The sequence below is a fragment of the Lepisosteus platostomus genome, chromosome 5, assembly GCF_059453375.1.
Source record: "Lepisosteus platostomus isolate fLepPlt1 chromosome 5, fLepPlt1.hap1, whole genome shotgun sequence".
Classification (NCBI taxonomy): Eukaryota; Metazoa; Chordata; class Actinopteri; order Semionotiformes; family Lepisosteidae; genus Lepisosteus; species Lepisosteus platostomus.
The window spans coordinates 56,872,574-56,895,648 of NC_142615.1; the positions used below are offsets into that span (position 1 = coordinate 56,872,574).

The 23,075-nt window shown below is 40.3% G+C and overlaps 1 protein-coding gene and 1 non-coding gene across 2 annotated transcripts; one reads left to right on the top strand and one right to left on the bottom strand.

Annotated features, from left to right (window-relative positions):
* The first annotated feature begins 1,325 nt into the window (after nt 1–1,325).
* Nucleotides 1,326–1,400, top strand: trnaa-ugc (transfer RNA alanine (anticodon UGC)). The gene has a single exon. It is a non-coding gene; the product is annotated as a tRNA-Ala (tRNA).
* A 2,818-nt stretch (nt 1,401–4,218) lies between these two features.
* LOC148669945 (scavenger receptor cysteine-rich type 1 protein M130-like) lies at nt 4,219–22,723 on the bottom strand. The gene is made up of 13 exons (XM_088631012.1): nt 22,666–22,723; nt 16,431–16,503; nt 13,407–13,765; nt 12,713–13,041; nt 11,268–11,577; nt 9,206–9,517; nt 8,298–8,441; nt 7,824–7,922; nt 7,459–7,530; nt 6,920–7,000; nt 6,334–6,420; nt 6,046–6,145; nt 4,219–4,315 (listed from the first exon to the last, which is right to left on the bottom strand). Exons 1-13 carry the CDS (start codon nt 22,721–22,723, stop codon nt 4,219–4,221), a joined length of 2,121 nt encoding a protein of 706 aa, XP_088487138.1.
* Between the last annotated feature and the right edge of the window lie 352 nt (nt 22,724–23,075).

Below are 23,075 nucleotides of genomic sequence, written 5' to 3' on the forward strand. Positions count from 1 at the left end.
CAGTCTTCTGTGTAAACAATCATGGACATCATGATTTGCACATCATGGGTGCTGTTTTTAAAAAGCTGTTGAGTAAAGAATAGGAATTTTCCTGCAGAATGAAAACAGGAAATAAAGAAAGGGTTTCAGAAATAAAACAAAGCTTTATTCCCGTGCTGACAGTCTGGGTAATTGGAAACTGCTGTTCTGCTTCCTATGGTCATATATGGGTTTTTCGCATGAAACTCTATTGAGCAGTATTTCTGCGTTGTGAATGTATGTATGTATACAGCGGTCCCCCAGTGTTCCAGATAGTGCGTAATTGCGCATCAATCAAAACCCCGACTGTCAGAAAAGGATAATTAGCTCACTGATATGTTTATGGAGGGGTTGTGAAAATTTTCAAAGTCGTGGTCTTTAAAATGCATTTGGTTTGAAGGCGTTCTGTGTTATATGATATGTGATATGGACACAAGAATATTCGTGCGTGAAATAAAAAGACAAACTGAAGGCTGTGAGAACATTCACAATGTACTTTATACACAGAGCAATTGTATATACAAAGCAATTGTTTCATAAAAACGCTACAGGCGTGCCAAAATCGTTTTTGAACATCAAGCTTACTTTACCCCGGTCAAAGTGATGAAGACACAGACATTCAATGAAAACGAATTTGATTCACTCAAGGCTCCGCTGTTGTGATGTCATTTTAATTAATGTTAGCTGTGATTAGGTGTCGTTTTTGTCTCTTTTAACTTAAGAGTTAAAGAGTTTAAGAGTCTGCTCCTTTCTTCCTGGTATAGAAACAACATGTTCCATGTTTACAACCACCACTATAAATTATTTGTTCAGCTCTAACACCTGTCTGCGTTGACAAGGCATCTCAAAATGACATATTAAATTAGAACACGATCCTTCTGGTTACCATTCCTGTGGTTGGAGCGTTGTTTCACCCTTTTTCGTTCTTCAACAATATTTACAGACAGGGCTTTATCACTGGAGTTGTACAGAAGAAGTGTGCATCGGTCCATGAAAATCATCAGTACTGCTGTTGTTCTATGCATAGTTTAACCGAGAGCACTTAAAAGATGCAAAAAGCTTTCAAAGAAAACAGAATTAAAAGACAGCAGAGTAAGGAGGTAAAAAAGCACTTCCCCGTCGAGGAATTAACCACTGTCGCCCGTGTGACTGGATATAAAAATAACTGATTCGTTTTTGCCCAGTCTCTGGAAGCTTCAATGCGATTATTTTTCCTTCCTTATTTCTTCATTCCCATGAATTTACTCTGTAGTAGAGGAAACACGAAAGTGGGAAATTGCAGGCATTCTCCCTGAGCACACACCAGTGGGGATGTAGCTCAGTGGTAGAGTGCATGCTTTGCATGTATGAGGTCCCGGGTTCAATCCCTGGCATTTATCCCTTTACATTATTGTGCTCACATCGCAATCTTCTGTTGAGTGAGAACTCTTTGTCGGTGTTCATAGAGAGCCAGGTTTACACAATTAAGTTCAGTCACACACAAAGTGCTACAGTGTTGCTCTGCTGTTTTAAATGTACCTCCAAAGCATTTAGTTCTGTTAACTACCAAATGATTTGAACTAATTTAACGTCATATTCAGGAAATCCAGAGAACGTCTCCACACTTGTCGTGGCTGTTGAAGAAATCACCTGTTAAATCTCACCCGGGATTTCTTGAGAAATCATTCAGCGAGTGAGTCCTCCCTCTGGACTCCGCACTAAACTGAAAGCTGCGCGAATTCCTCACTGCGTGTCCTGTACTGTTACAGGTGCTGTCGTGTAGATGTGGAGCACAGCCATAAGGACACTTTGAACTTTTTCCATATGTGAAGGAAAAGGCAAAAGAGCATGAATAGTATTAATCGTTTAAAATATCCATGGTACAACTCGAGAAAGTACTGAAGGACTAAACAACGACTTTTGATGATTACAAGAGATTCAAGAAACACAACCATCCACACACGGGCTTGGATCCTGAACGCTTAAGTTAAGACAAAGCGAAGGATACGAACTGTAAACTCTCTTCACGTCTTACCGTTTGTGAAATAAAACAATTTCTTACTTTCTTAATAATTTCTTACTGCTGATAGACGATTTATTGCATTTTAACAAAATCACAATTACAAACATTTTGGGTTAAACTGTTATTCACACACTCTAACGAAGATAAACGTTAGTGTCTTCCGGTGTGTGAGCCCATTTCTAATAAGAATAAAAAATAAGTTATATAAATTGAATTGTTCTACTTTTTATACTTACATAGTCTTATTAATATTTCAGTTAAATATTTTCTTCTGTAGTAATACAAGTCTCGATTTACAATTTTTGGACATTGTGCATCTTAAATAATTTTGTTATTAGTTTCGGTTTTGGAAAATCGCGCCTAGAAGCTACCAAAACTGGTAATGTTCACAAGATGTGTAATGCAATAGCAGCCTTCTGGGTGGAAAACAAAAAGTATTTCTTGGTATGAATCCTAGCTCATTTATAGGCGGCATTCTAGGACTTCTCGCTTCAGAAATCCTGTCAACGCATCGTACGTTTCTACTCCACTCGTACGTTTCTACTCCATCAATATCAGCAGTGTTATCACTACCAAACGCTAAGAATAGATCCTGGCAATCCTTCGTGAGATCTTCGTTGGAAAATTGTTTATTTTATTTAAAACAAATATTTTCAATACCATCCAAAAAGTCAAAAGTTTCAATTGCATGCAACTGATGAGATCTCTCTTCGATGGAAGTTATAAGTACATCCAAAACACGTTTCTTGTGGATCCAGAAGAGGATCATTATGAGGCTCAAAACATGCCTGTCTCTTCTTTTTTTGAGGACGAATTGATTATTGAGGTGTAATCATTGGTTCAAAACCCAAATCATCTGGTATCGCTGTTGTTTCTTTGATAGTTTCTTCAAATCCTTCAATTGATCTTCCATATCGAGGGATAATATCATACAAGTTGTGGTTTTCTTTTAATCACCAATTTTATTAAAATGTCACCTTCTTTTACAGATGTCTTGCATGTTTCACAAGATATAACAGTCCTTGCATCTTCAGGTAAAATGTTTTAAAAAGTACAACAAAAGTACAATATACTGAACAGCATTTATGCTTACATGTATATTAAAATGAAGGTACATATACCAAGATATTAAAATACAATTGTACAGATTTGTGAAGTTTTCCACCAAATCTGCAGTGTAATTTTGAAGTATTATAGCTGAGAATGCAAGGTGAGTATGAAGATCAAATTCAATGAGTGAAAATGATTTTCTTGGAAGTTGCCGATGTTGGTCATTATTGATCATTCCAGGTATATTGACTTAGGTACTCAAATGTTTACTTGTTGTAGCTTGAAATGTGCAAAACACTCACATTTCTTTCAAATATGAAGATGTTTTACTGTATCTAGTGCTCTGTACTGGTCAATCTGGGTGCTATAAAATACCTATGGTTTGAGGTGCAGTATAAAGTGAATATTGGGGTGTCTCTAGTGCTGTGGGATGCTGCGTTTTAAATTGAGCAGCTCCTGAAGGCAGGACAAGGAGTCTTAGATAGATAGATGCAATTTCTTCTCATTGGATCAATAAAGTATCTATCTATCTTAACCTTTTGATTTGAAGGGAATGTAAATAACAGCCAGGTTGTCTCTTTGGTTGTGTTGTATCTGGTTCTGTCGACAGTGCCTTTTGTTCCTTGTGTGGATTAAATCATACTTATGAATTGATCACAAACATTTAGGCATTCTCTCCTTCTGGGGTTGATTTTATCATTGTGAGTGGCCAAAGGTTCCTTATATATTTAATTAAAAGTCTTTAATTGTACAAAATTAAGAAATTACAAATGAATGACAAAATGGTTTTAAAAAGTTTATTTTTAAAAAGGAAACGTTAAGAAAATGTCTATACATTTCTGCACATCAGAAATCTTACATTCAGAATTCTATATCAATTAATAGTTTTATTTCAGAAACATATCATATTGTACAAGAAAAAAAGACTGAATGGAATAGGGAACTTTAAGGTCTCCCTGTTTTAAAACACAAACTGCAGGTCCTGTAGACAAAGTCAATGAGGACAGTGACTCACTTGTCAGAGCTCTCAGGTGACAGACAGTGTCAGTGTGGAAGCAGTGGAGTGAAGTGGACTCAGGTCACAGACAGTCTCAGTGCTCAGAACTGTTGTAAGACTGTGTGACTCTGTTGGTGAAGCTCTTCTGTGTCTAGACCTGCTGGAGGAGGTTCTCCCAGACAGCTCTGTCAGTCTCACAGCGCCCATCCTCTCCCTGAGACTCGTCCCCAACATCATCGTAGTCAGTCCTAGCAGGGGCAGGGGCTCCTTCTTCAGAGGGCAGTGTGGGCAGGACCCTGTCCACTCCAGGGCCAGGCTGGAGGACACCTGACAGAGAGACAGACTCATGATTTGTCAAATGAGCCAGTTATTGAAATAATATTGTTACATATTAGGATTATGAAAATTGTGAATAACAAAAATGACTGAGTAGATAAATTAAAAAATAAATTAATCATAACCCCCTACTTTTAAAGATTTTGCCAAGAATATACCCAAGCATTTGGTATAGTTAAAGGCACATAAGAGATTTGTTAATTAAATATTTGTTATTAACAACACTACACACACGAAATTACACACAACATAAATATACAGCACACAATTACAAATTTGCTAACAAGGTGTTTTAGACACCTACATCCTAACCACCCAGAAAATCCTCAAACTGCTACCAAGTATTCAGCTTTTACAGAACACCTTTATGAAAGAAAGAGAAACCAAACCTTCTAAACCTAAGATTACAACCTACAGTTAAATCTCTCTTTGTGAACCCAATTGTTACAAAATGAATGGGAGCCTATCTCCCTGTTCTAAAGATGCTCCCACTAGCCAGGAGAGGCACTCTTTAACTAAGGGATTCTCTAAAGAAGAAATAAAAGTTTCTAAAAACAACAGAAAGGCAAGCTCTCTTTATGAGGGTCAAAGACTAAACTCCAGTCTGGTCTTTCCAGTTGATCTGGACAAGTAGTAGAAGCAAGAAGTAGCTCTCGCCTTCTACCATTCCTGGACAGTTGATTGACAATCATTTACCCAGAACTTTATGGTTGCTTTGATCTCTGAATCTCACACCTCAGCATCTCAGCAAACATCGCCTTGCTTTGCAGCCACTAGCCATGTACTGTAATTGGAATTGGAATTGATGACATTACCCAGGTGTACCTAGATTTTTTAAAACACTTACATAGTCACAATAGTGTAGTGAATGGGGATTTTAATTTTCTGTAACAATAAGAAATTATAGCAGTATATTTTGAGAGTACTTGTAGACTTTTAGAAACTAATCAAACATAATAATCTATAGTCTCACACATGTATTCTAACCAGACAAAATACAATTTATTGATATAATCATAATTTGCATAACAAACAATAAGCATAATAGAACATACTGTATCTGAGAAGTACTCTGCTTTGATATCAATGGCTATTAGTGGACTAACAGTTATAGTATACAGAATAGATGTAACAATATTGTACTCAAAAAGCGTTTAATAGGTTTTTTAAATTAAATTGTATCTTTTTGGAAGAATTGATGATTCAGTGTAGAATTCACTTATACTTATGAAGTATCAATGCTCTAAAACCACAGTGAGGAAGACCTAGTAATTTCTGAGCCTAGTAATTCTCTCTGCAGTCAGAGAACAGAATTCCTGGTCTTCGGGAATCTAAAGCTTTGTTCTGCCCAGACCTCATTCACTCATCATTAATCAGCTGCTGATCAATTTAAATCAATTTAAATCTGATTGGCTAGGTGTGTCAGTAGGTGGGTTTCAGTGACACTGTGATCTTTGTGATCTAACTTTGTACAATTCAGGTCACTCAGTCTTTATTGGCTGTTATTGATCCTTGTAGGACATGATAGAGTGAAGCTACCGCTACTTCAAAATGCCTGATTCCCCTTTGTCTTGGATGACAGTGCAACAGAGATGGATTACTGGAGGTTATCTTTCCCATCCCTGAACTACCTAACCCACACCGAGCCCCCTGGCTGTAGCCCCTTTTACCTGAAGTGGGGTCTTCCTCACTGCTGAACACATCACTGTACCCAGAGGGTGTCTCATCAGAGAGGAGTCTCCCTGTGAACAGAAGAGCAGGTCAGTAATGGCTCTGTCATTCTGACACAGACTGGCCTGTCAGAGACCTCTTCTCTTCTAGGTAGTGTTTATTTGAAGATATGAAATTAGGTTGAGACTAATTTCTAATGACAAAGGCTACTGTGGGCTGGTACAGGGGGTACTCCTTAGTCTTATTTATAATAACTCACCTGACACAGTGTCTGGACTCTGGGGCACAGTGATGGCATCATCATAGTACTCAGGGGCCTCTTCTTTCACAGAGAACATCAGCTTTCCTAAAGCACACAGAGCACAGCATCACTGTCACACATCAGCACACTGAGTTATCTAGAGCACAGGACTGCTGGAGCTCATCAGAACACACTGATTAACTGAACATCACACAGGATCTAAAACTCCAGGCTCTAAGTACAGGAGATCAGGGGGAACCTGATTTCCAGTCCTATTCACAACTGTAATAAATGTAAAACAATTCCTAGATTTTCAAATAAGATGTTGAAGGAAAACAGGGCAGAGAAAGTTTGGCTGTATTTGTACAGTGAGGGTGGTGATGTGAACCCTATGAGATACTGAAGAGGAGCCGGACACTGGCAGAAGTGACCCAGACTGAGTGTGCAGGGCTGAGATCACAGAGAGAGAGTCAGATTCATGTAACTGGTACAGAATAGTACAGACTCCATATTCAGAGGCTTAGATCCAAGAAAGAGTAGAGAGATTCAGACTCTGTGGGATTGGTGCAGAGTTTCCCCATGTGATTGGACTGAAATAACCCACCTGACAAGGCATCTGGACTCTGAGGTACAGCATCATCATAGTACTCTGGGATCTCTTCTTTCAGAGAGGTTATCGAGTCTCCTGAACCACACAGAGAGACAGAGAATTTACACTTCAGGACTCAGACTTACTTTGACCATAGAGCTGCAAAGTAATTGGAAAGTGTGATTTTAAATGTTTTGTGGTGTATAGTTAAGCCAAAACTCTAGGGTCGCTGATTTATCTGATCTGAAAGGCAGCATGCTGTTCCGCAGTCTCCTTTTCTATCAAAACCAATGAGAGCAGCACCCTGTTTACCACCCCAGTATTGACCAGGTCTAGTTTTGCTCAGCATCTATGATTTGCTGAGATAATGCTAGTGTGAGGCAACACTGAAAAACAGACTTTATAAAGTATCAAACACGTGTGGTTATATTTATATAATTCAGGATTTTCTACATAAGTTCTCTAAATGTCAGCGTGGTTTGAGGTGAGAGTGAGTACTGAACTGAAGACCTCCTCACTCCCACACTGAGCCCCCTTACTTAACCTCCCCTCACCTGGTACTGGGTCTCCCTCACTGTCCTCCACATCATCGTATCCAGAGGGTAGCTCGTCAGAGAGGAATCTCCCTGTGAACAGGAGGACAGATCAGTATTACCTGCAGTCAGACAGCAGCCTCACTGTCCTCTACTGGAAGAGAAGCCAGTGTGTGAGTTTGTGTTTATAAGGCAGATCCAGAATCGTGCTGTGTTGATTTTCTTCACTTAGTTTGACACCAGTTGAGAAAAAACCCTACAGGTTTAAAACTAAAAAATACCCTTTTTGTCAGAAACCAGTTGAGTGAGATTTTCTACAAGTGTAAGTCCTCAGATTTTCCTTAGAGGGTGGAGACTAATCACACCTGAAGACCGTCTCCACTCACCTCTCCTGGGGGCGCTGTAGGTTCCCTCTCTGGCCAGTTTGTACTCTATTTCCTCGTAGACGGCATCATGATAGGGGGCGAGTGCTCCTTTAGATAGGGCTGTGTGAGGAAACAGACACTCAGGGTTAACATGCAGGGAGAGGAGTACAAGATAAAAAATGTCACTCCTAAACCTATTTTGGACATTTGAGCACACAAATGTTATGATTCTGGATTTGCAAATTTCCTGATATCTCCACCTGTAATTGTTGCTAATCTTTTTCAAATAATCTTTCTTAAACTTCAAATGGATTTCTCTACACTATTAAAATTGCTCACATCCAGCACACCTTTAAATTAGACAGGTTTTACCTCAGGCAATTGTGATTTTAAAGCAGGTTTATTCCTCAAGGTAATTATGTAAATATAAGTTCCATGTGAGTGACAGAACTGACCACTAGAGGTCACTATGTGGATGGAGAGTTCCCTCCCTACCTTTCCTCAGATTCCTGTTCTGGATCAGCTGCCCCACTAACAGGGCCAGCACCACGAAGAGCAGAGCCCCCAGCAGCAGGAGGACCAGGGGCGAGGCAGACAGGCCTCCCAGTGGCTGTGTCTGGGGTGTTGTCCTGGTTCTGCCTGAGAGAGGGGGAGACAATGGATGAACAGGGATCAGGAGAGGTGCTCTTGGGCTCATATACACTTCGACACATGTCCTGTTCTCCTCCTGTTCCGATATGTGGCTCTCATGGCTTCAGGGTGAACCCAAGATCAATGAAGAACAGTTAAGGATTCCCAATCTAACCCATCAGGACTGTCATTAAATCAGTGAGGAAAGAGAGGACACTAGCACAAGATCTACACTGGAAATCTGAAAACACTGATCTTCACTCTGAGAGAGGAGAGGAGACACTACAACAACACTGGGAATCTGAAGAGACACTGATCTTCACACTTAAGGAGGAGAGGAGACACTACAGCTACACTGGGAATCTGAAGAGACAGAAAGACAGGAGTTATCAATGACAAGGAAGATTTCTGTTCACCTGTAGCTGTTGCTGGACTGGCTGTTGTCTCTGACAAACCTGTAAAAGAGATAGGAGAACTGTCATTATTTTGCCTTTGGTTTTACAGCAGGTTGAATCCACAGTGGTCTTAAAAAGAAAATCTTTACATTTGTTCCTTGAGGTCAAATCTAGGATTGCTGGATGAATGGTGTCTTGCTCAGAATTAAAGCCTAGTGTTGTTCACATACACAGGGCTACAAAACATCCCAATCTTGTGACTGATGATCTTAGTTGGTTCAGTTAGATATTAAGCAGTGATAGAGTATGGGTAACATCAGTCTAACTTCTCCATTGATCTGCTACCTTGTTCATCTACAGTTCTAAGACTCTCCTCACCTGTACAGGTTACCCCTGCATCCTCCTTGTGTCGACAATCGCTCTGATTCAGTCCAGAGTGACAGCAGTCCCACAGGTGAAGTTCACTGCCTGTGCAGTTCACCTCGTCCAGCCAGATGGTGCCAATCCCTGGTCCGAATGAGGCCTCTATTGCTGCACTCACTGCGTCCCCACAGCCCAGCTGTCTGCAGACCACCTGGGCATCCTGCAGGTCCCAGGAGTCGTCACAGACTGTCCCCCAGGAGCCCTCGTACCGCAGCTCCACCCTGCCTGAGCAGTTAGTGTCTCCTGCCAGGCGCAGAGCCAGTGGGACTGAAAGTCAACAGAAAGTTTACCGAGTGTCATCAGATCTGTGACTGTAGAAGAGAGCAGTGAGGTTACTGAGTGTCATTAGATCTGTGACTGTAGACGAGAGCAGAGAGCTTACTGAGTGTCTTCAGCTCAGTGACTGTAGTAGAGATCAGTGAGGTACTGAGTGGCTCTAGAAGAGAGCTGTATGGTTACTGTTCCTCAGCTCAGGGCTGCAGTGTCTCTGATTGTTTTACACACTGAACTCACCTGGGCAGTACAGCTGAGGCTGCTCTTCCTGAGGGGCTGGAGTGCTTCTGTCAGCTTCTTTTCTAGGACCTTCAAAGATTAATAATAATTATTTAATTTTATACATGTTTGGATATAAATTACTAAGAATTCAGTTTAAAGATTTTGTCTGTTCTAAATATGGCAAAACACTAATTTACAGAGCATTACTCTTCCCTCTGTACCTGAGCAGGTGATATAAGCCACTTCTCGGTCTGTGCAGTCATTCTGACCCCAGGGGGAGGAGGGACACTGCCACAGGGTGGAGTCGTGTTTGCGGCAGGAGACAAAGTCCAGCCATCTGGGATCAGGGCTCAGCCTGGAGTTTGTCTCTCTGACGGTGCCCTTGTCTCCACAGCCCAGCTGTTTACAGACCAGTGCAGCTGTAGTGTCTGTCATGCTGTTGGCACAGATGCTGCCCCAGGTGCCATTGTAGTAAACCTCTGCCTGTCCTGAACAGCCTGCAGACAGTCTCAGGAGAGTGTGATCTGCCAAGACAGCAGGGAAAGTCAAAGGAAACAAACCCTGACAAGACAGCCCAACGTTTCAATCTGAACTGGTACTAAACAACCAGCAAACAATGTGAACAGCAACCAGTCTCATTTCCTGTACTAATCCAGTTATAACTGACTCACGTAATGAAACAAGGACAGCTGTACAATAACACAGCTGACATGAAGGTGACAGGAGTGTGTGGTTCTGTTCATTCAGAACCTGGACAGTGCATCACACAGAGCTTTAAAATCCCATTACATGATCAGGTTCTGATCCAAAACGTCATTCTGATCAGCTTGGCTATTCAGCAGGAGCACAACTAAGAGATTGAGACATGAAAGTAGAACGCGTGGTTCAAGGTGAGCGGTGCAGCGCTGTGAGTGGAGAAAACGTGGCTCAGGGTGACATTAACACCAAGTGGTTCATCAGGATCTGACAGGACGATTCTTGGAACAAATCAAAATGAAACATTTGAGGCAGAAAATCATGAAATATAATGGTCAAGACAAATACACCCAAACAGACAACAGGTCTTATTGATGTGAGAAGTTTAAAGTTTGGACCCTAGAGTTTACTGGAGGACTGAGATGAATATCTCCATTCACTAGTGGAGGGGAATTTATCTTGAGTGCCAGAGTTTCTTTCTCTCTTTATTTATTTTCGCTGGGATGTGAATATGTGCATTCCCAGCTGTATCATCAATATAAACACCTGAAGAAGGCTCCACGGCCGAAACGTTGTGTTTTCTCTCTTCTTTTTTTCAGCATGGAATAAACCTATTACTTGTTCCTTTGCAGTCTACGCATGCTGACGCAGCTACCCACCTGAACTCATCAATATAAATATTTATTTTAAAATTAATTCTGCATCCAGCTCAGTCTTTTCCTCAACAAGATGTATTTAAGCACATCTAGGCACTCTAAATGAAAGCCTTATCCACAATGTGGGATTAAAGAATATGAATCATTGTAATTTTAATGATCTCCCCTACCTGAACACAGGATTCTCACATCCTCCTTGTGTCCACAGTCATGCTGTCCCCACCATGCTGAGGGACACTCCCCCAGGGACGACTCATTCCCCAGACAGCCCACCTCGTCCAGCCAGATGGGTCCAGTTCCCTGGCTGAAGGAGGCCGGCACTGGGGCACTGAGGGCCATCCCACACTGGAGCTGCCTGCACACCACCTGAGAGTCTGCCAGGTCCCAGGAGTCATCACAGACTGTCCCCCAGGAGCCATTGTGATAAACCTCCAGCCTCCCAGCACAGTCACCTCCTGCACCAACCAGCCTGAGGGACAGCTGATCTAGGAGCAGAGAATTAGAGGTTAGGGGTCAGAGGTCAGTGCAGTACTAAGAGATCACCATGACCTGCTGTTACAAGTTGAAGATTATCTTGGCCCACTAGGCACAGCAGATACAGTTCAAGTACAATGTTTCTTGACTTTTGATTAATTTACTATATACTTATTGTAACAGATTGTTCATAAGCAGTATACCAGATAAGTTACTTTTCTGACCCACTGCTGGGCACAGAGACAATAGCTCCACCGGTGACAAATTGCAGTATTCAGATAGATGCGTTTGCTGTAGATCCCAAAGACCCTAGTGTGTTTGTGACACACAGAAAAAACTGCACACACACAGCTGTTGCCTCACTGACTGATCTGGGATTCCACTGAGCAACAGAGACATCAACACACACTGAGAGCCCTGGAGATACAGAACAGCGGCTAATTCATACCTGGTGTTTTGGAAAAGGGAACAGCTGAAGAAGGGAAACCTGTGAAACAAACAGAGAGAGAGAAAACAGACTGTGAACCGTGTGTGAGAGGTGCAGTTTAGCACCAGAAATAAAACTAGAATTAAAACAGCACTGATGTGATTAAGACAGTCTTCAATCTCTCTTTACCTGCTCCAGGTGAATCTCTGGTCATATTTGAGTCTGTAAAACAGAAGAAAGGAGCTCATTTCTGTCCATAGGAGTGATGTTTCACCAGTGCAGGGTCAGCTGTGTGTGGGGCTCAACTGTACATAACATCTGTAATTATTGACTTTCTGAGACTCACTTTTTTTTCAGCCTCCTGTTAAATAGGGCTCCATTAATTAAACTAATTAAACAGTTCAGGTGTTAATTACGGGATATTGAGATCCAATACTTTTATTTCATTTTTAGGACAGTGATCTCAATATAAATGTAAAACAGATTTTTGTCCACAGTGAATTGTTGTACCTAATCATCTGAAAAAAAATGACAATGAAAATGATTACCCCTTTAGTTAATATTTGAGTTATATATGATATGATTCAAATACGCTCACATGCTTTAAGGAATATATTTTAACTGGCAGCGTGTAATAGAGCAGGTATTCAATAAATCATGAAGACAGTGTGCTGCTGTGTGTAAGCAAAGAGGGTGTCACTATGTTTTAAACACCCAATTCTCACCAGAGCAGATGACTCCTGCGTCCTGTCCATGAGAGCACACTGCTCTCCCCCATGTAGAGACAGCACAGTGTGAGAGATGGCTCTCATTGCCCCGGCACTCAAACACATCAGCCCATACTGGTCCACTGCCCTGTCCAAACCAGGCCTGTCCTGGTGCTGCTACAGCCTCCCCACAGCCCAGCTGCTGGCAGAGAACACTGGCGTCTGTCAGGTCCCAGTACAGGTCACACACTGTCCCCCAGTCCCTGAAGAGCCACTGTAACTCCACTCGGCCAGAGCAGGAGTCAGAGCCATTCACCAGCCTGAACCCTGTGTATCCTGCAGATAGGACAGGGGAGAGAGCAGAGGCCCAGCTTCACAACATAACAACCAGCAATTACCCTCAATGGCATCTTCAAGTATACTTACAATACTGAGCTTTAAATTACTGTCATATAAGTATCTCACTAACGTGTTACTGTTCAATCCAATTCAATCTGAAATACTTTCTTCATCAGCAAGGCTGGTAATTTATGGTTTAATTAAGTTACTGTTGATCAGAAGATCATCGTATTGAGTTTTCATGGTTAAACACCAATCCCCAGTATTGAATCAGAGCTATAGCAACACTTATTTGTTTCTCTTCTAAGCTTCAGTTTTGAGCTCCATTAAAAACAAAATGAAATGAATTATCCCCCTCTTACCAAAACACTCCAGTCCCACATCGTTCTCATGGGAGCAGCTCTGTGTCTTTGTGGAGGACTTTGGACAGAAGAACAGGTGCGATTCACTTCCCCGGCACTGAAACTCCTCTGTCCAGACCTGTCCCTCCCCCTTCCCGAAATGAACCCCCTTCAGCACCTGTGAGGGAACCCCACAGTCCAGCTCTCGACAGACAACTTCTGCATCCTGCCAGTCAAAGTCAGAGTCACACACTGAGCCCCAGGTCTCTCCGTGCTGCACTTCCAGTCTCCCAGAGCAGAGATCACTGCCTCCAACCACTCTGACCCCTCGATGAGCTGGAATTTCAGAACAATAACAGAGATCACTGTCCCTGACCTTTCTGACCCCTCAATGAGCTGGAATATCAGAACAATAACAGAGATCACTGTCCCTGACCACTCGATATGCTTGAATATAAGAAAAGATAGGAAGAGAGAGCAGGAATAGAGAGTGAGTATTCATTATTTGAACAAAATTGTGAGGAATTCTAAAGAATACTAAAACTATACACTGTTTTGGAATTTTGGGAAATTGCTCAGCTAAAAATTAATCTGTAAATTATCAGGCACACATTCACTGCACATCAAGTCACTTCCACAGAAACACTGAGAGATCAATGAAAAATAAGTAAAATGACCAAACCCTCATGACACCCCACTGTGTCATAGGAGCTGACATCCTAGAACTCTGGGCTTCAAAGTGGGAATTTGGTTGTGAAACACAAGTAATTGACCTGCAGATATCTGAGACCCTGAACCAAGATGAAGAACACATTCTACCCCAAAGCTTCCTGATAAACTTGAAGAAAACCTGGGAACTAAACAATGTCCTTCAATATAAAGCAGAAATGAACACTTACATATAAAAAATAAAGTTGTTTTAGACGTCACGTCCAAAGTGGTGCAGAGGTTATAGAAAACCAAGCCTATCACACCCAGTCCAGCTACTGTTGCAGCTGGACTGCCTGACCTGCCCCCTGACAAAAACTGTGAACAGGACTGTCACAACCTGGCACTACTGGGGCAGGACTGTCTGACCTGGGCACTGGTACACACTCTGGACAAGACCAGGACTGTCACAGCCTGGCACTGCTGGAGCAGGACTGTCTGACCTGGGCACTGACACACACTCTGGACAAGACCAGGACTGTCACAGTCTGGCACTGCTGGAGCCTTCTTCTGCTTCCTCCGTTGCCGGGAGGCAGGGATCGTAACAGGCTACAGTGCATCACAAGAAAATACATGACCACCAGTGCCTTAAAGAAGTCAACATATGGCAGAGCAGTTTAGATGTTAGCGGTCTAGTCTGGAATATCAAACCTGAAATCATTAATTTACATAAATGAGCCAACAGAACTGTTTCTTCTCTATTTATATCCAAAGCTGCATTGGTTTCTTGAATTCTTAAATTCTGGGCCAACATACCATTTAAACACACCTGAAACTGACCAGATCCACTTACACTGACACCAACAAACCATTAAAACACACTTGAGACTGACCAGATCCACTGACACTGACACCAACATACTATTTAAACACACCTGAAACTGACCAGATCCACTTACACTGACACCAACAAACCATTAAAACACACTTGAGACTGACCAGATCCACTGACACTGACCCCAACATACCATTTAAACACACCTGAGACTGACCAGATCCACTGACACTGACACCAAAATACCATTAAAACACACCTGAAACTGACCAGATCCACTGACACTGACACCAAAATACCATTAAAACACACCTGAGACTGACCAGATCCACTGACACTGACACCAAAATACCATTAAAACACACCTGAAACTGACCAGATCCACTGACACTGACACCAAAATACCATTAAAACACACCTGAGACTGACCAGATCCACTGACACTGACACCAACATACTATTTAAACACACCTGAAACTGACCAGATCCACTTACACTGACACCAACAAACCATTAAAACACACTTGAGACTGACCAGATCCACTGACACTGACACCAACATACCATTTAAACACACCTGAGACTGACCAGATCCACTGACACTGACACCAACGTACCATTTAAACACACCTGAAACTGACCAGATCCACTGACACTGACACCAACATACCATTAAAACACACTTGAGACTGACCAGATCCACTGACACTGACACCAACATACCATTAAAACACACCTGAAACTGACCAGATCCACTGACACTGACACCAACATACTATTTAAACACACCTGAAACTGACCAGATCCACTGACACTGACACCAACATACCATTTAAACACACCTGAAACTGACCAGATCCACTGACACTGACACCAAAATACCATTAAAACACCTGAAAATGAAAAGGCATTTCACCCAACAGCACAGTGGAACCACAGTAGATTGTCACTTCACCAGTGCTAAAACAGTAAAGGCGCAGTGAAGTAGATACAGACTCACTGAGCACAGCCTGCCTGTTTAAACTGAACAACACTGAACAACACTGAAGTGCCTGGAGAGAGAGGATGAGCTACAGGAAGACACTTCCTGTTGTTCTGCTACATAAACACAGAGGAAACACAGAAACAAGACACACTTAAATTAATATATAAATTTAATATAATATGTTTATAACGTATATTGTTTTTAATTATTATTATCATCATATTATGAATACTAGATTTTAATTCATTTAATTTTAATTAAATGGATCATGATGATGGACTCTAGATCAGTGGAGGAGTTTTCATTGTCCTCTGTGCTGGAGACAAATCTGTGTCTCTTACCTGAACACCTTACTCCAGCATCATAGTCATGATACTGATAATTCAATTTATTTTTTCGACAGTCCCTCAGCGCAGCCTCTGATCCCCTGCAGGAAACCCAACCCAGCAGGACTGATCCAGCCCCTGGTCCAAAGTGAGCTCCTCCTGGTGCTGAAACAGCAGATCCACAGCCCAGCTGTCTGCACACCACTGTAGCATCATTGAGATCCCAACCATAGTGAATTACTGTCCCCCACTCTCCACCATGATACACCTCCACTGCCCCCTCACAGGGACTGGCACCATTCACCAGCCTCACATCAGCACTGCCTGCAGAGAGAGAGAAACAACACTTATCACCATGTCTACAGGATATTTTTATACTAAGACATTTTAGAAGCACATCTGGAATTTTTATTTTGTTTTACCTGTTTGATTGGATTGCTAGTCCCTCCCATGGGGAACAAGAGACAGTGGAGTGACAGGAAGTCCACCAGCAGCCATCTTACCTCTCCCTCCACACACCTGTGTCCAGATCCTGTTATATATCTCTCTGTCCATATCACTGTGTGACTGCAGAGGGCTGTTCTGCTGTGGTTACTACAGTGGACAGTGGCTGTAAAGACTGTGCTCATGTGTTTCTAAAAGCTGTGGTTAGTACAGTGGACAGTGGCTGTAATGACGGTGTTCCTCAGTTTCTAGAAGCTGTGGTCAGTAGAGTGGACAGTGGTTGTAATGACTGTGTTCCTGTGTTTCTAGAAAATGTGGTCTGTATAGTGGTCAGTGGCTGTAATGATGGTCTTCCTGTGTTTCTAGAAGCTGTGTTTAGTACAGTGAACAGTGGTTGTAATGATGATGTTCCTGGGTTTCTGGAAGCTGTGGTCAGTATAATGGACAGTGGCTGTAATGACGGCGTTCTGGGTTTCTGGAAGCTGTGGTCAGTAGAGTGGACAATGGCTGTAATGACTGCCCTCCTGTGTTTCTGGAAGCTGTGGTCAGTACAATGGACAGTGGCTGTAATGAGCGTGTTCCTGTGTTTCTAGGAGCTGTGGTCAGTACAATGGACAGTGGCTGTAATGACTGTGCTCCTGTGTTTCTGGAAGCTGTGGTCAGTACAATGGACAGTGGCTGTAATGACTGTGCTCCTGTGTTTCTGGAAGCTGTGGTCAGTACAATGGACAGTGGCTGTAATGACTGTGCTCCTGTGTTTCTGGAAGCTGTGGTCAGTACAGTGGACAGTGCCTGTAATGAGTGTGTCCCTGTGTTTCTGGGAGCTGTGGTCAGGACAGTGGTCAGTGGCTGTAATGACTGTGTTCCTGTGTTTCTAGAAGCTGTGGTCAGTACAGTGGACAGTGGCTGTAATGACTGTGCTCCTGTGTTTCTGGAAGCTGTGGTCAGGACAGTGGACAGTGGCTGTAATGAGTGTGTTCCTGTGTTTCTAGGCGCTGTGGTCAGGACAGTGGACAGTGGCTGTAATGAGTGTGTTCCTGTGTTTCTAGAAGCTGTGGTCAGTACAGTGGTCAGTGGCTGTAATGACTGTGTTCCTATGTTTCTAGGAGCTGTGGTCAGTACAGTGGACAGTGGCTGCAATGACTGTGCTCCTGTGTTTCTGGAAGCTGTGGTCAGTACAATGGACAGTGGCTGTAATGACTGTGCTCCTGTGTTTCTGGAAGCTGTGGTCAGTTCAATGGACAGTGGCTGTGGTGTCAGAAGGCTGAATGACTGAAACCAGGTTTTGTGTATCTGGTGTATCTGGGTCTCAGGCCCCACATGTACTTAGCAGTGGGCACTGACCGCATGTCTGTATCAAGTAAGAGATTTAAACACTAATAAGTCTTTTCAACAGTCTACTTTGAAAATAAGTTATAAAATCCAAAACAGAATCTTATTTTCTTAACAGATGGATGCTTCACAACTTGTGCTGAAATATGTGAAGTGTAATGCTGCAGAAAGTTGGAAAATCTGCAGCTGGAGATATAATTGAAACCCAGGCGATGGACTTTGAGCTCTTTCAGAGGTTGAATGATCAGGGAATATCAGATCGAATGCAGGCTGCTGGGCTGAATGAAAAAGGTGAGCAGAAAGAAACAATAAAGAGGGACACCCGTCTCCCAGCTGAAATAAAGAAAAGAAAGGCTTGAGAGTCAGCGAGGAAAAGGAAAGAATTAAAACAGAGAAAATATTTCAGGATCGAAGAGTGAGAAATTAAAATAACCAAGTGATAAACTTGACTATGAGAGGAATGCGATCGCTAGGTTCACAAGGTTTAGCTCTAATGATGGAGATTCGGTGTTCTGAACAGTTTCAAATAAAGAGGTGATTAGTGTGACTGGGAGCCTGAATGAAAGACTGAAGGTTTAATTGAAAGACGTCCTGACCCAGTCTGAATGACAGGGTGAATGTCTGAATGAATGTCCAGTCTGAATGACAGGGTGAGCGCTCGAGGGAATGTTGCTGCTGACGCAAGTCAGTCCCAGCCCAGACTGTACGTGAAGTGTGTATACTTATTTTTCCAGGGCACATTTACATTAACTAGATTTGTTCTTTTTGATTAAATATTCAATCACCTTGAGTTTGGAGTGTGAAATATTTTTTTTCTATCATATACTACAATTCATTGTAATAGTACTTTTTATTCATATATGATTTTTACTATGATAACATGATATATATATGTGAACAATGTGTTTTAGCTTTTACCTTTCAAGATCTTAATCCATAATTCACAGATTGAATTATAGTTGCATTTAATAATATATTCTAAAAGCACAGTGCACAGGTTATTTTTATTAATCATTCTTTTTTAAAATTCCATGATGTAAGAAAAATGATCCCTATCATTAGTTATCTAAGACTTACAAACAACAATTCATTTAGCTGTGAAGTATCAGACAAATGCAGAATAAACATGGAACAAGAATTAAACCTTTATCTTTTCAAAATGAAGGACTTCCGGGTCAAATACGCATTTCTTCCAACATAATAGACTCCAGTCTGAACAGATCCCAAACTTTTGTTTAAGGTTGAAAAAACTACAAGATTTGCCTCAGGACTCCTGTGTTGTTACTGAAACTGGACACTGTTGTCTAAAAGTACCCAGTATGGATTCAGGTCAGAAAACTACAACACACTGCAATACAAATACCTACCACCTGAATGTGACTGTTATAACAAATAAACACAACTATATGTCTTGTCCTCAATCATGTTACAATGTTAGATCCTTCTGTAATATAATTACCATAGTATCTAAAACTACTGTAATCATTCTCAAAAATAACCATGGATCAAAAATATTTTAATACATTTACCTTCAGTACTCTTATTTGTATTAGCACATTCACCTGCAATAGGGCCCGAGTTACTAATATTATTTGTTAATCGGAAACGTGCCTTAAATATACTTTTATCTCTGATCACCTGTCTGTAATAGTTCTTTGCACTAAAATTGTCACCTTCTCTCAAAATACTCTATTTTTTAATAACATTTCCATAATGTTATAATGTTATTATTATTAATGTTACTTTAATAATACAGTAAATACAAAATGTGTCAATAGTAATAATACTGGAGTCTCAATAATAGTCTAAAAATACTCCAGTGTTTAATAACACATATTAATTCATCAGTGTGTAAAATAAAATATCAGTCCGATCAATACAACAGTGTTTAAAAACAACTGATCTCCGTTAATACACTAGTCTGTTATTATACCTGTTAGAGAGGGCAGAATTGAGCACAATGAAATAAACAACCCCTGGTAAATATTTTGAAGACGTTGTATTATTGTTAAAACATTTATATTCCATTTTGTTTGCAAACGGGAAAATTTCCACAAGTCCTAGCACATGACCCAAATTACAACCAAAATTTTGTATTTTATTATTATGGTAATAGATAAGGGATTGTCAAGTTGTACAACATTTTTGATAAGGTTGCTAAATATCTACAATATTAATAGTTATAATAATTATATGTTAGTGCTTAAAAAACATTTTAAGTCTGTGTTGTGTGTAATAGTGTATAACTGCATATAAAACTATTAATACAGCATTAATAGAAAATAATTTAAAAAACATATAAGCTGAATTAATATTATGATTAATTGTAGAGGTGAAATTCTTGTTAATACTGCAAATTGTTTATTATTTTTCCTTATTTATAGCACCAGAATAAAATCAATTATAATTTTAAGGAATATCCATAAAGCTGAGTTTTAAATTAAACAGAAAAGCGCTTCTGCATGCTGTGGTCACTACGGCGGGCAGTGGCTGTAATGACTGTAGAACCTCAGATGGCTGGTCCTGGGTTCCAGGAGACTGTGGTCACTATACTGGACACTGTACTAACTCTGTGGCTTCCAAGTCCTGGGACCAGTGTTTCTGTGTTACTGGGACCTGTGGTCACAACAGTGGTCAGAGGCTGACAGGTACTTCACATGTTGTGCTGAAATGTGTGTGAGGTGTATATTCCCATTGTCTGTATGTGAATTGTTGACAAAGATTTTCTAGCCTTTACCTGCCAACATCTAAACTTAACACATGATCATCAGACATTTTTAAAAAATACCAGACAGCCCAGTAAAACTGTACCGGTCGTAATAATATTTAATATTTATTAATTAACCATACTATTTTTAACCATACTATTTTTGCACTTTTCCAAGAATTACCTTGCACTGTTTTTGTCCTGTTATATTTTCTCTGTTTGCGGAATTTTGCACAGTTTTGATTACTTGATTACATGTTATTTATGTTATGTTATTACATGTTACTGTTTTTGCTATTGTGTTACTGTCTATTGTCTTATCTTCTGTCCTATTTATATAATGCACCTGAGTGACTAATGAGAAACACTTTTAATTATACTATGCACCTGTGTAAGTTTAATGACAATACAGTTGAATTGAATTGAATTGAACAGGTTTAACATATAGGCACAGTTACATTTATTGTGATGTTGTCCTGAGCAACTGCTCAAAAATCTAAACTTGAGTCCTGTGATTACTAATTAATTTTTAAATATTACATTTGTATGATAACATGTAATTAAATATTTAATTTGTATTACTTATACTTATATAATTGCATTTGATAATAATTTCAGATTCCGAATGTAGTCAAAAACAATAAAGCATTCTTATTAAAACTTCACAATTTACAAAAAAAACTGTCATTAGATAACTAACCTAAAAACACAAATTAAATTATTTAGCTGTTAAATAATAGACAAATCCTGTATAAACACAAAACACAACTACCATTTTTTAATTCTTCCTGTAATGCCACAATGTCTTGTAGTTGTTAAATTATTAATTTTACACCTCAGTTTCTGATGAGACCCCAGTTAATAATAATACACCTACAATACTAAGAATTTCCACAATTTTGTTAATATTTTTCATTTTATAGCTTAAACCAATAATGAATGTAACTTTTATCAGCCTGTGCTTTTCAATGTGAAAACAAGCAAACCTGGTCTTACAGGTTATACAAATTTTATTTTCACATAAATATAAAAATACAAGAGCTAATTGTCCTATGACTGAAAATGTTTTACATTTTCAAAATGTAATTGTATGTCTTTAATATGAAGAATTCACATTCCTAACTTCCTATCATATTGGAACACATATTCTTATAACACCTAGAGGGACTACTTGTTTTCACAGCAACTGAATATCACACAGCTTAACGATAGAAACCTGGACTGTCTGAATACACCAAAGATATAATGGCAGCATTAAAACTCCAGTCTTAATTCTCTAGCATAAACACTTTAGGTGGTAATAACATATTTACTGTATATCTACTAATACATCTATTAATATATCAGTCTCAATAATAATTCACTATTTAAAAACACGTGTATCTCTATTAAAGCACCAGTCTGTAATAATACAATACTGAGGAGTCAGAATTGAACACAATAAAACAATAAACAAACCAGGGTATTTCTGAATCATCCTGTATAATATGATATTATTCTAGAAACATTTTTTATTGCTCACACTTTTTTTGTTTTCGAGTAAATGAAGACTTTTTCACATGTCACAGCATATCACTCAAATTATCACTTATATATAAAGTTTATTATTACAGCAACGAGTAAGTTAAATAACTTTTTAAAGATTTTATACACTCCATGTTTTCACAAATTATCAATAGAGGGTGATAATGGCCAGCTTCTGCTCTGTCCATCTATGACATTATTATTATATAATGTTTAGAAATCTTAAGAATATTTTTTAAAAATCCAATAAAAATTAAAAGCAACTAATTATATTTAGACACAACTAATTATATTTCCTTACTTACAGAACAAGATAAAATACAGTTATAATATTTTTTATGAATACCCACAAAGCTGAATGTTAAATAAAAATTCAAAAATTGTTCAACCCACTTATTGCTCTATTTACATAAAAAATCTAATTAATTTAATTCCAGTTGTTGTCTGTCTGTCTGGACAGGAGAAGACTGGTCACTTACTGGCTGAGCTGTGCAGCACCAGGACAGCGAGAGAGAAGATGGACAGGCAGCTCTCCATTGTCATCAGGACAGAGCGCAGCTGAGACCCCTGTCTTCACCCCTGAGCCCACAGGGCAACTGAGCTGCTGCTCCGCACCCCAGACCCCCAGTAACAACACAGCCCCCCGCCCCGCCAATCACACACAGCACTGCCTTTTCAGACTGACAGCAGGAACCTCTCACACAGGCGGGACGGCCAATCACACAGGGCCCTTTCAGTCTTCTCCATATATATCAGAGACACATCACTGTTTCCTCTCCCTGAAGACACTCCCAGCAGCGCAGAGGAGAGGAGAGACAGGAGCAGCTCTGTGTCTCACTGGTGGAAACTCACAGATACAGACAGCAGGGCTGCAGGTGCTGCAGGGGCA

Bases quoted from the DNA above. Each gene is read 5' to 3' on its own strand.
- LOC148669945 (XM_088631012.1), bottom strand. From the start codon at position 22,723: ATGGAGAGCTGCCTGTCCATCTTCTCTCTCGCTGTCCTGGTGCTGCAC. The intron at 13,042-13,406 runs GTAAGAGGGGGA...TCCTATCTGCAG, and splicing joins TGTGGGACTGGAGTGTTTTG to GATACACAGGGTTCAGGCTG. The intron at 6,146-6,333 runs GTGAGTTATTAT...TTCTGTTCACAG, and splicing joins GAGTCCAGACACTGTGTCAG to GGAGACTCCTCTCTGATGAG.